The sequence below is a fragment of the Cricetulus griseus genome, chromosome 8, assembly GCF_003668045.3.
Source record: "Cricetulus griseus strain 17A/GY chromosome 8, alternate assembly CriGri-PICRH-1.0, whole genome shotgun sequence".
Taxonomy (NCBI): Eukaryota; Metazoa; Chordata; class Mammalia; order Rodentia; family Cricetidae; genus Cricetulus; species Cricetulus griseus.
Genome location: NC_048601.1, coordinates 97,197,709 through 97,211,586, shown reverse-complemented (window position 1 = coordinate 97,211,586; position 13,878 = coordinate 97,197,709). Strand labels below are relative to the sequence as shown.

The window sequence follows — 13,878 nt, the reverse complement described above, 5'->3', positions numbered from 1 at the left end:
CCAATGGGCACAATACAGCCAGAAAAAGCCAGTTGGTTATTTATAGTAGTTTACTTGTTTTTAATACAAATATGTATTCAAATTATGATCATAATTAATGTGGGGGAATTTCAAAAGGTCAGACTTTGGGTTTGTTCCTAAACCCAAAAGTTCTAGTATATGTATGAATGTGCAATCTAGTGCACGAAATTTGAAGGGCATTTGTCAAGAACAGGCTTTTTCACAAGGTTTCAGAAGTTCTGCTTCTGGTAGAATGAGACCTACCGCAAGGAAAGCCTTTCTGGTTTCTGGAACCAGGAGAGCAGAGGTGAGCAAAATGAAAGATAATGGTGAAAAAAGTTAGCTAAACAGTCTGAAGATTTCAGAAAGGTTCAGTTTGAGGGAACGTTAAATGCTATCCTGAACCACCTTGGGACCCCTAAGGACAGCTAGAAGGGTTCAGTGGCATTTTGCACACTTTACCTTCACACCATACTACAACCCAGCTTCTTTTTAACATATTCCCTTTGTTTTTCCCCATCTAGTGTCCTTGTCATAGGCAGACTGTCATGAGAGCAAACGTGGTTTAATGATATAGATTGGAAAGTGCCAAATCTATTTTTAAAAGAGCAACAATGTTGAAGAAAATAGGGAGATTATTTTCCTGCATTAAAATATTTACTTCTAACTAACTCTTCATGCATAGCAGAAAAAAAAAAAAAAAAAAAAAAGCAATGAAAACACATGCCTTGATGTAAAGATGCCTAGAGGACAGTGAACACTGATAAAAGATGAGGGCACTCAGACTTACAGTAACACTCCTACACTAACTCCAAGGTTTCAGAACAACACAAATACAGTCAAACAAGCAATCCCCAGAAAACAGGTAACTTATTAGATTTATACTTACTGACAAAGCCTGGACCAAAATTTGGAGGATTAGGCCTAGAAATCTGATGTGTTATACTGCCATCCTAAAATAAGTAAAATTTACAAATATGTTTAATTCCATACTTCAGTTTAAGTGGGGAAAAAAAACTTCAAAATGCAGGAAAAAATGAAAAAAAAAGGAAAAATTTTAATTTTCTAAAACATCTTTAAAGTTTGTCTTTCCTTATAAAAACTAGAATAAATTAGTTGGAAAACAGTTTAGTATCTGAACATTTACTTCTATCTCTGGACTATATTTTTCATATTTAGTTGAAAAGCAAATAATAAATTATTCATCTGGAATATAATATGAGGGTAAACCAAATTTATCATAGTTAAGCTAAATATTCACATAAAATCTGGTGTTTTGATGATGCCTACCTGGTTTGTTTTGTTAATAAATTCATAAACACATGTTCTAGACTCACTAAACAGTACTGTATAGCAAAAGACTAATTATAGCAAGAATTAATGTGGTAAACATATAAAAGAAAATTCACTCATTATAATGTTCGTCTTGTGTTCTAACTAATGCCTGGCTTCTTTCACAGTGACTGAATAGCTGATAATTTCACAATTTGCTGTCAAGGACCTGATAGATAGAACCTTGAAAAAAACATTTACCCAGTTGATACAAGTTCTTTTAGACATGAGCTGTGTTCAACAGCCAGAAAACGGCATGTTCAATCTTACAGTACTACAGGATAGCTGATGTAACATTTAAAACAGCAGTAGAGAGGCTCATGAACTTCCTCAAAATACACACTGAATTCATGGCAGAATTTGAAAAACTCAACTATGCTTATGCCTTTACAGTGTAGCAAAGGGTGTTTTGTAATAAGGAAACAAAAATTATGTGTATAGTAAATAAAAATTATAACTGGCAGAGTATATGATAATATAAAAGTACACAGAGCAAGGGTCCACCAACCCCCAACCTGGCTGAATCAAGTAGATACATGTTTTAAAAGTCAACACAGAAAATAACACATGAGAAGAGTTATTGTTTCCAGACTTGATACCATGAACATAGCATAGTTGGTTATAAATGATCAATATTCAAAAAAAAAAAAAAACAAAAACAAAAACAAAGACATCTCAAGGAATAATTATACCTAATAGAATGATTACAGACATTTTCCCTTATTTCCAGCAGTTTTACGTTTAAATGTGATGGATTAATTCCAATGAACAGGATATGAAATGTCTTTCAGGATTAACAACTGAATATAAAGCCAGAAGCCCAAAGCACTTAGTCTCCCTCCAAGTGACTTTCTATGCTTAATGTGTGCAAGTCCTTAGCAGAAATTCCAGTGTTTAAAATCTGTCTTTTGTTTATACAGCAACAACATATCTTTATTTCCCTGTGTTAACAGAAGATGGGCTCCTATTTCTTTCTTGGAGGGGCTTCACTATGATTTGGGTTTGGTAGGACATAGGTCCACGTGTCCTCCATAAACAACAGATTCAAGCAGCATTACCTGAGCTACAGCTTGAGGCACCAGGCTCTGGCCTTCACTGTTTTGTGTTCCAGCCACTGATGGGCCCATAAAAGGGAATCTGTAAAGGAGGGACACAGTATCAAATGATGAGCTTAGAACCAGTTACATAGGTGTCTAATAATGTTCTCTTCCAGGGAAGACAAGAATAGTGGCAAACCTCCCCATCTGAGACTTACTACAATCATCTTCAGGGTGCTCACAGAGCTTGTCCCTGAACTACAGCACCCTCCATCAACACGCAGGAAAGCTCAGAACGATTAGGTAGCTATCTTCATGAAGACCAGCATGGCTGCATAATAAGCCAGCCGAGCTATTCCACACAGAGCTTGGGCTCTTATAAGATTCAACAAAATAGTTTTTGGGATACAATTATGGTGAAAATCTAATTTCAATGCACAAACTAAGGAAGTTTTTCCCAACTGCAATCTTTATTTAAAAATGAACATGTAGACTGAACATAGTGGCTCATATGGAAGTTGAGGAAGGGGGAATGCCACAATTTCAGGGCCAGCTTGAGCTACATCAGAGTTCCAAGCCAGCTTGGGCAACAGAATGAGATACTGGGGGTTTGGGAAACAAAGAGGAGGGGCTGGGGGGGTCCTAGTTAGCTCTTTTATATTCTAAAATAAAAGAAATATCTAAAACATTTTACTTATTCTCATACTTATTCCTATCTAATGAAGAAACCAAGTTTAAAAAATAAAACTGGTGACTATAACCTCCATTTGTTAAACCTGTCTGGTGAAACATTATTCAAAAGTAACCAATAATTGCCACATGAGCATGATGGCTTATTTGAAAACATATCTGTACAACTGAGTCACTGAACGCTTTAAGATATACATCTAACACAACTTCAAAATATATTCCAAATACTTTAAAGAAGCACTAAACTCATATTAGACTTCTGTGTATATATTTGTGATTTCTTACTCATATATCTCCCTTCTCGTCTCTGTCTGTCTGACATCATCATTAACACACAACACCACTCTCAAAAGGGACTATCTTTGATCTGCTAGCACTCAAAACAGTCACCAGTACACATACCATTTGGCTGACAAGTATTGCATATCTAACAGACACAGACACAATTATGTTGAACACACAAGAGATGCTTCGATTTCTGATCTTGAGGCCCATGTTTTAAATTGAAAGCGTAACAAAACCTAGTACTTCATTGACTCTGACTATCAAGTTAAAATATAATAATTATCAGTAGTACACATGCTCACAGTAAGAAAGACACGATTTTCTTATCAAGTGCTGCATATACCTAATAGGTCAGTGCCAATCATTACCTTCAAATTATAGTAATTATAAAACTTACTGCTAAGTCTGTTAATACACTATGATATATATTTATAAGTATAATCATATATTAGTAACTATGTTCCAAATACAGTTCATTTCCTTTTCAATTTTGTATTTTTTTTAATATATCTGAGAAGAATTTCAAAGATTTCAAAGGCTTATTCGATAAAAAGTGACCGTGAGGGAGTAACAGTGCCAATAAATCCTGTTCAATAATGAAAAAACCACTATCCCTACTTTTGACCTAAAAAAAAAAAAAAAATGTATCTTAATCATATCCAGAGTATCTGCACAGTTCTTTCTCTGAAGCATATGCCTGTTTCTTCAAATTATACTGACTCTATATTCAATTACACAATCATTTATACTACCTTTGATAATTTTTCAACAGGATCATTACAGTAAATTAAGGATCTATTTACTGTTCTGACAAAAGTCAGAATACTTTTGTCAGCAATACAACAAGAGAGTTATTCAAGATACTAGTCAAAAAATACAAGCATGTGGGCACCATCCCTAGACATTCCAATCCAGCAGGTCTGTCGTCAGGCAAAGAAACTGAATTAAAAAAAAAAAAAAAAAAAGTCTCACATAATTCTGAAGTTGGAAAATGATCAAGATATCAGAAGCCTTCCAATGGGGTACATAACCACTCTAACTTTAACCCTCTTGAATGCACAACTTCCATTTTTCTGTTAGGTGTTAAAACTATCCAACTATCAAACTACCAGAATCCAAATGTCACATAAGCTGCTGCTTTCAAAGTCGGTTTGGGAATATTTCATTTCAGAGCTGAATTACATTTTTATAAACCACTAAGATTCTCAAATGAAAAAAAAATATCTTAGCACTAATACTTCTTTAAGTTTAAACACACACACACACACACACACACACACACACACACACACACACACACACACACACACGCACACGCACACGCACACGCACACGCACACGCACACACCCACACCAGTTTGGATGCCGTCAATGACTGAGTCAGTCGTCCCAAACCCCCGGGGGAAAAAAAAAAAACTAGTGGAAGTTAATTCCTTGCATCTGCATTAACACTTTATTATGATCATATCCACTGTCAGAAGACAGATTTATGAGTTTTGATGACCTCTTTCTGAGAAGCCACAGTGTTTTCATGCACATTCACACACCCAGGAAGAAAAATAGCACTTCCAACATACCTGCTCATTACCATTGGTGGCATGCCCAGATTGTTCTGTGCCATCACTTTATTTATGCCTTTAAGAGCCACCATTTTGGCTTTCATTATAGGATCTGTAATTGCATCAAAATCTAAAGAAGAAATATATATTGAAATTACTTATTGCATAGTTCAAGTTCATGGTTCAAGTATCACAGCCATTAAACAATTTATAGTTTCTTATACTTTATTGTTTAATAACCATCAAATATTTCTATGCTGTATAGAGGAATCCAAAAGTGGTAACAATCTAATCCTGAATTTAGCTACATTTCAGATATTTATAACTGAAGCTTACTTTAAGACATTAGTCCTTCAGTAAGTAGAACAAGTCTGTCAGTCTATAGGTAATCTTAACAGTAGGTACAGGAATGCAATTCTTATTGGTTCAAACTTTTACAGTGCTAATTAGGATGATCTCTTTGGAGATGCAACAAAAGGAATAAGAATTTGCAACTATTTCCAATGCTAAAGAATTCCACTAAATTGGTTATCAGCTTTCAAAAGGAAGAGAAAATTACCAATGTCTCGAGGATGTACCGATACAATTAAAATCTTGAACGAGTATCTCTTTGCATGTAAGTGGGAAAAGGATCAAATGATGGACTTTGTATTGCAACGTTGACTCGATCCTTTTTTGTTGTCACTATTGTTTACAAGAAAGCATTCCTCAGATATGTGCCTATTGATTTTTAATTCTAGTAAGGCAGGTCACTGAAGAATATAGGCTGCATGGATTTGTATTTTTGTTAAAAAAAAAAAAAAAGCAACCAAAAAATTTACTACAAAACACGTAAACACAAACAACAAGATTTATTTCTATAATAATTTCTTAAATTTATCTTTTCATGATTCTGAAAGAAGATTCCTTAGTAGCAATTGGCAGATAAAATTAAAAAGGACTAATTTCCATTAACACTATAAAAAGCTGAAGTGAATGAGTTCACAATTCAAAGTTTGTATCATTTCAACTATCTGGAAGGAATCTAATATTCCTGTTTTCATTTAATATTCCAAAAAGACAGAAAATTCTCAGTGCTTTACTCTAAATGAAATTTCAATAGTGAAATCTTAGAAGCATGCTGCATATACCCCAAAGGCCCCAGTAATTTACTTTGGAACTTCCTACCAATGTTGGGGAAGAATGGTTCAGACCGCTGACGAATCATGGCTTGCATTTGTCTTTGCTGCTGCTGTTCCTGCCTTTCTTGATCCAAAAGATCTTGTAGAAGCAAAGGCTGTTCCTCTAGAAGGAGGGGCCTCTCTCTGTTCTGTTGGCCTAACGTTTGAGGAATCATTAGCGGTTGCGGTCCAGACATGCCACTGGTGCTGGACTGATCTGGGAGAGGCATAGTTTGATTTGGAGGTTTCCCTGTCCCTAAATTATGGTTCACTGATGACTGACCCTGAATGAATCCTGGATTTACTACTGGCACACCCTGAGCAAAAACATGGTTTACCCTAGGGACCACTGTTACATTAGAATTCATGGCATTATCCAACAGAGGGCCAGGTGGTGCTATTAAAGGAGGAGGCAAACTTGACCCGTGGGTGGATGGTGAAATGGGCAGAGTTGGTGGGGAAGACCCCAAAGGCCTAATGTCTGAATTATCACATTTCTCATTAGCAAGTAAACTTGAAAGGACTGGAGTTGATCCGGTTATATCACAAGAGTTCATCACATCCTGAGCAGGCAGAGGAGTTGGCCCTTGAATAGCACTGACACCAGAGCCAGCATTTTCCCAATTGTTTCTTTTCTCAAGCGTATCTGGATCTGTAGGCAGCAAAGAAGTCTTTTCCCTGTCACTCAGGTCTGTATGAGCAGAAGTCGGTGAGCACAGAATGTCAGCATCACCTTTACTGTCCTCACTTTTCTTCATTTCACTTTGTGTTTCTTCTTTAGGGTGTGGAGACAGTGCTTCTGTTTTTATCTCACTGGTACCAGTGGGTTTTTTCTGTGGCAAATCATTATCTTTGAGAACCACAGTTTTGTCTTCTTGATCCCTTTTTTTTGGTTCAGGTGCTACACAATGATTTTCTAGCTTATCATCAATTGGAACATTAAGATCTAATTCCTCATTGAACATGCTTTTTTTATCCCCTAAGTCAAGTTCTGGATCTGTGTATGCAATGATATCAAATTCCCCTGACCTTAGGAGGTCATCCAGGTTAGGATCATTTGTTTCCAAATTACCTAAAGTGTCCAGGTCATCGCCCTTGCCATCCTCTGTGTCTAAATTTAAATTTTCTAGATCTTCATCATCCAAGTCTTTGACCTCAACTCCCTCAAGGTCTTTCACATCCAGTTCTTTCTCAGAAGGATCATCAGAGTCTAGCTTTTCCTCCAGACCATCAGAAGACTGGCTGGTTATCTGTAAGTTATCAGGTGTTGTTTCAGCTGCAGTAGATGTAGACAAAGGAGCCTCAGAAAATTCACCACCTAAGGGATGACTTAGAGGCCTCATGACAATAGAAGATTGGTGGGCTGAATGACCTTGCTCTTGCTGAGATGGTGGGACCTGCTCTAAATTTGGATGCACAGGCAGCTGATTAGGTACACACTGGAGAGGCCTTCTCACAGGGTCTGTGTGTCTGGGGCCTGGAAAATCAGGTCGGGGAATGAAGTTTCCATGTCGGGGATGAGAAGGTGACTCTACAACACTGCCAGGAGAAGCAACGAATGGCAACCTGGACCTTCCTTCAGGAGCGCGATGCCTCAACTCAATAAATGCTTGGCCTAGTATGTTGTGCTGTTGGACTGGCAGACCCTGTGGTGAGAAATGCTGAGGAAGCCCAACTGGATTATTTAGTGGTGGGTTATTTGAAGGTCTAGGCATTTCCATAGACACTGATCTTCTTATGTGTGGGAGAATTCCAGATCCCTGTATTTGCTGCGGAGGCACATGGAAGCGATCTTGGCTTGACATGGGACCATGACTAGCTCCTGGAAATCCAAATCTAAAAGCAAAAAACCAAAATACCCAAATTATTAATAATGATGGTCAAGTTAGGATTAGGGCGAGAAAATAAAGTTTTAAGTTAGTCTATAGCTAAGAAAAAAGAAAGAAATACTGTTGCTAAGCCCAATGACAATGAAAATGCAAGAGACTGAGAGGAAACGGGAGAAGAAAAGATCAAGATCAAAATGCACAATATGAAAAACTTAATTTTTTTTTTTTTGTAAATAGACGAAATTGGGATAGTGAGATGACTCAATGGGTAAAACGCTTGCCACGTAAGTAACCTGGGTAGGACTTCCAAGACACATGAAAGATAGAACTGATTCCACAAAGTTGTTCTCTAGCTGCCACATATATCTTGTACCTTGCACACCCAAATAGAATTGAGAGAGATTGAGAGATTGAGAGAGAGAGAGAGAGAGAGAGAGAGAGAGAGAGAGAGAGAGAGCATGAGAACTCTTTGAGCAAGTGTGACAACCACATTTTGTATACAAGAGCATCCTCAGGCTCACTGGTGAGTTCCAGGTTAAATGAGAGACCTTATTTCAAAAATATAAGGTAAGCAGTGATAGAAGAAGACACACAGCATCAACCTGTGACCTCCACATTCACATGTACATGACACACACACACACACACACACACACACACACACACACACACACACACACACACACAAACACAACTTTTTAAAAAAAAAATACATAAATCCGCTATGGGCACAAACTACAACTAAAGTATAATAAAAAGGGAAATAAAGAATATAACAGTTATAGGTACAAGATTAAATTGTGTGTCACATTAAAAAGCTTTCTCCTTAAAAGAGTAGCAAGTCTGTGTTTGTCATACATTTTGGCCCACTACTCTACAACTCAACTGTGTAACCCAAAGTTTCTAAAGAGAGGCACCTTTCTATAAATATCTTACAATTTAAACAAGAGTAAAACGTATAGTTATCATCTGTCACATCATAAGAAGCTTCATTAGGATACAGTAGTTTGGAAGACATGATTTGGCTGGCATGATGAATTAAATCAGGAAGATTACAGGTATTGTGTTAACATTTAATGACAAAGGTTCTATCAAGAGCTTTAGAGTTCTTAGAGGGAAGAAGTCCATGACCTTTCCTTAGTTTAAAACAATAATAAATGTATCTCACAGTGATTAAAGAAGTAGAAATCTGTAATAACTTCTTGTACAATAGTACTATTTGTCCAGTTTCTTCTAATATTTACTTAAATCTAGTGGGAAATTAAAAGCATTACCTAAATCCATGAGGTCTTATCCCCATACCAGCCACCTCAGGAGGATAGGGTCCACGCTGATCCTTAGGGAAAACTGTATATCTAGGTCCTAGTGGAGGGATAACAGGAGATCTAATGCTCCCAGGATAGGGAGGAGGAGGCCGACTGAAAGCCTGGTTGACACTCTCTGGCTGCCAGTGTGGACGGGGCACTGGGTGAGGCACTACTGGTATATCCTGAGGCCCCTTCTCCTGGCGACTAGCGATCTTCTTCTGCTGTTGTTGCTGAAGAATGATTTCACGAAGCTTCTGCCGCTACATGGAAAGAAACAAAATTGCAGGGACCTACAATTAGACATTTTAAAACTCATGTTTCCACTATGTGACTACATTTTTTAAAATTTCAAAATGCTTTAAAGCATCATAAAACAGTACTTACATTTAACTTTTAAATACACACAAACACACACACATACCCCAAAATCAAACAAAAACTGGTGATTTGGGTCTTTTTCCATGGCCAAACAACCACCATAAAAGTAAGAGTTTTCATATTTAAAGATCTTCCAATAAATTCACGAATGAAATAAGATCTAGGTTAGATTCAATTTAATTGATGTTAATTTTATCATTTCCATTTTCATTTTATTTAATAAACTCTAAAGAATAATTTTAAAAAGAAACTTTAACATCTGTGTAGAAAAAATAGCATTTGATTTAATCAGGTTCCACAAATAATATATTTAAAACATCTGAAAACACTGTAATGTTTACCTGTCTCAGTTTCTCTGTGTCAGCGTGAGACATATTCACAGTGTTCTGTGTATCTGTTCCTCCTGAAGTTGGCACAGGTCCAGGAAGCTGGGAGACACTAGAGAACTGCTGTCCTTGGGAGCTTACAGGGTTAGATGTGCTAAAGTTTCCCTCTGACCCAGGACCTGGACGGTCAACAAGATCGTGGACAACTTGACTAGCTACAAAAGAATCAGACTGAGGCTTGGGAGTCATCGGAGGCTGATCGTAGGGATCACGAGCAGCAGAAGGGGAAGCACGGCTGAACGTGTCTGTAAGGCCAGGCCCAGGTGGCCTGGGCGTCTGGGAGCACATATCGGGTGGCCTTATCAAAGGGCCAGGTAAACCTGGTACTCTGTTTTGTGCTGCTTGCAAAAAAGGATCCTGGTTTGGCATGAGAGCTGGTCTTGCACTGGAGGACCTAGTAAAACCCTCTGAAGTCCTTGGCCTTGGTGTTGCTGGTGACTGAGAATAGGGAACAGGAATCCCAGGTCTTGGTGTCCCAAGATGATGACCATAAGGATCAGCGTGTCTCTGATTTACCGCAGGTGTAACAAACATGTCTGTCTGTGGAGAAGGCCTGGGAGTTGGTGGCTGTTGACTATATGGATCAATAGTGTTAGGCCGGGGAGTACCAGGAGGCTGAGAATAAGGATCTGGATTAGATCGAGCAGTTCCTGAGGTTTGGGAATAAGAATCAATACCAGGGCGTGGAGTTCCTGGGGGTTGTGAATATGGGTCCTGAGATGCTGATCTTGATACGGTTCCAGGCTGAGAAAAAGCCCTTGAAGAATGAGTAAAAGATTCACTCATTGCTGGGTGTGGAGTTAGGGGAGGCTGGCTATATGGATCATTTGACTGACTATGAGAAAAATTATCTACAGGCCTTGGTGTCAAGGCAGGCCTTTCATAAGGGTCAACAGAGAGTCGTCTTGATGCCTGTGACACAGATCCATACAGATCCTGAGGTGGAGGGGGGTGCAGTGGCGTCTTGAAAGGCCCATTATCCAGTGGGGCAGGTGTTAACAATGGGCGTGCATATGGGTCAGGTAGCCGTTGCCTTTGAAAAGCATCTGTTCTAGGAGATGGTTTAGTAAAGTGATCGCTGGTTCCAGCTGCTAAAGGGCCTTTTGTAGTTTGTTCTGTAGCCACAGGGGATCTAGGAAGGCTAAAAGGTTTGGGAAATTGATCTGTCATCATGGGCCTAGGTGTATCTGGAGGCTTTGCATAGGGGTCACTGTTTGTCATGGTGGAAGCACACAAATCTCTGGCTGGGGATGGCCTAGTGGCTGTTTCATTAATCTGAATGGACCTAGGTACTGAAGATAGAGGCACACAGTTTTCTACAGGTGTAACAGAACTTCTTCTGGGAAAACTGTGGCCCCCAGGAAGTGGTCTAGGAGTACCAACCATTTTTGCATAAGGATCCACTGGAGATGGTGGTCTGGAATGAGACGATCCAGGTGAGAACATCTGTGGGGAAGCTGGCTGAGAAGTCTGGGACTGAGAAAGACTTTCCTGAACGGGTGTTCGTGATGGGGTTGGAGGAGGTGGGGGAGGCTGTGGCTTGACAAAAACATCATCTGAAGGTGTGGAAGCAGGGGCGCTGGGTAGGTGTCTGGAGAACAGGTCTTTATGGAAGGTCTGTGCTGGAGACGCATTTCCATTGCCAGGCTGAGGAGTCAAGGGACTCTGTGCTCCACTGCTCGGAGTATCTGAACCAGAAGGTACTAGAAGGTGCTGCGAGCCAAGCTGCTGCTGCTGCTGCTGCTGCTGTTGTTGCTGCTGCTGCTGCTGCTGCTGTTGTTGTTGTTGTTGCTGCTGCTGTTGTTGTTGTTGTTGTTGCTCATTCTTCACCTGTTCCAGCTTCTGTGTGGCTTCAATTTTAGCTTGTTGCTTACTTTTCTGACGCATTTGCTGTTGGGAAACACAGAAAGGAAGAGAACAACTATCATGGACAGAAGCTATCAGGACAGAAAGGCAGCACAATGCTCAGCACCTGACCTCAGCACACTTCGTTCTAGTAGACAACAGAAGACATTGTCATCACAGTAGCATGTCCCATATATTCTTGTAGTATATATTATCTATAATATTTCGATAAATATCTAAGACCAATTTCAATATATATTTTACCAAAAAGGGTAATCTATTTTAAAACTTTTCAAGTTCTACTAAGAACTATATTTTCAAAGGACATAAATATTTAACTCTCTAGCCCAAAAAGCAAAAATGCAATTTAAAAACCAAATCATCCAAAAACCCCATACCTGTCTAAATTTCCATTCTTGTTCATGCTCCGATTCTCTCTGCTTTAAAGGGTCTTTAAAAAGATCGGAATCAATGCGGGAGCTGGGATCGATGCTGTCTTGCTGATGTTGCCTTTTCATAGAATCGTTGGACATCTGAACTTTATTAATTCGTAAAGCAGCTCTGTTATCTCTGGCTTTTTGCTTTAACAAAAATAAAAAAAAAAAAAAGATCACCTCAAAAACCTGGATAGTAACCTGCCATCTCCATAGTGCATGCTACTACCAGGTAAAGACATTTCTATGTATGTGCTTAAATTATGGCAAGAAATTCCACTGTAATGGAATATATTTTACTATAATTCAAACACATCATTAGAACAAAGAATTGGCATATCCCCCAATTAAAAAGAAAATAACAAACTGATCCTCAAACTCAAACAACTGGAACTCTGAAACTCAAGTAAAATTAAGCATAAAAATTCTATCATTATTAAATTCAAGGTCAAACAAACAGTAGAAGTAACCCTAAGTTATTAGCACCACCCTAAGTTATCATCATAACTGATAACTGATACATAGAAGTAATGTTGATGAAATGTCCTTTTTTTTTCCCTGACCATCAAGATTTACTGTGGCTGCAGGAGAAGCTCAGGAGAAAATAATTACTATCTCATTTGTGAATTCACTAATCACTTCCAACTATGGTGATATTTCAGAACTCTATAAAGGAAGTCTCAACATGTTTCTTCCAAGATGCATGAAGATTCCTTTGTAAATAACACACACACACACACACACACACACACACACACACACACACACACACACACACACAAAGAAAACTAATCTCATCTTCAAATGCAGCACTGTTAAGAGGTAAAAGGATTTTAAGATGAGATAAATTAAAATACTTAATTTATCTTAACAGCCCTTAAAATACTCTGGTCTGTTCTTCAATAAAAAAAAAACAAAAAAACAAAAAAACGTTTTTTGGTTTTTTTGAGACAGGGTTTCTCTGTGGCTTTAGAGGCTGTCCTGAAACTAGCTCTGGAACTAGGTCTTGTAGACCAGGCGGGTCTTCAACTACAGGGATCCGCCTGCCTCTGCCTCCCAAGTGCCTAGGATTAAAGGCGTGTGCTATACCACCACCCAGCAAACTTCTGTTCTTTAGTGAAAGTTAATATATAACTTTAAAATAAAGCTAACTGCTAGTTTTCTAGATATTGGCAAATATTTCTTTTCTTGGCCTAATAAAAATAAGTTTCAAATATTGTGCTTAAAGATCTAACTTATAGGAATTATGTAAATACCACATATGGTGCTCTTTCCTGAGAGCTGGCTTTTCTCCACAACTTGGCAATTTGTTTCACTCGAGTGGTCCAGTCTGTAAAAGAACAGAAGACACATTTTCAGAAACAGGGTGACACAGTGTTATAATAAAAGACATTAATAAACTGCATACCGACTTATTCAGGTCAAATTTTCACAAAAAAAAACAAGTTGAGTATCAATAACTTGAAAATCAGAAATTATCTAAAATTCAAAACGTTTGAGTTCCACCCTGAAATCACAGCTGATGATTCAGCACAGTCATGTATCAGGTGTAGATAAAAGAGATGGATATCTTGTTTGGGTTTGCATTTCAAATCTAAGATAGTCCCATGACAGGAATGGAAGAAGGGGGTGCTCA

General features: G+C 38.4%; 1 protein-coding gene across 1 annotated transcript in view; it reads right to left on the bottom strand.

The window, feature by feature from the left end:
- Positions 1 to 13,878, bottom strand: part of Kmt2c (lysine methyltransferase 2C) — a 193,961-nt gene that overhangs the window by 30,978 nt on the left and 149,105 nt on the right. Inside the window, 8 exon segments of the mRNA XM_027428523.1 lie at positions 890 to 953; positions 2,391 to 2,469; positions 4,922 to 5,033; positions 6,071 to 7,899; positions 9,167 to 9,459; positions 9,919 to 11,853; positions 12,207 to 12,389; positions 13,499 to 13,572. Coding sequence (XP_027284324.1) covers positions 890 to 953; positions 2,391 to 2,469; positions 4,922 to 5,033; positions 6,071 to 7,899; positions 9,167 to 9,459; positions 9,919 to 11,853; positions 12,207 to 12,389; positions 13,499 to 13,572 — 4,569 coding nt within the window.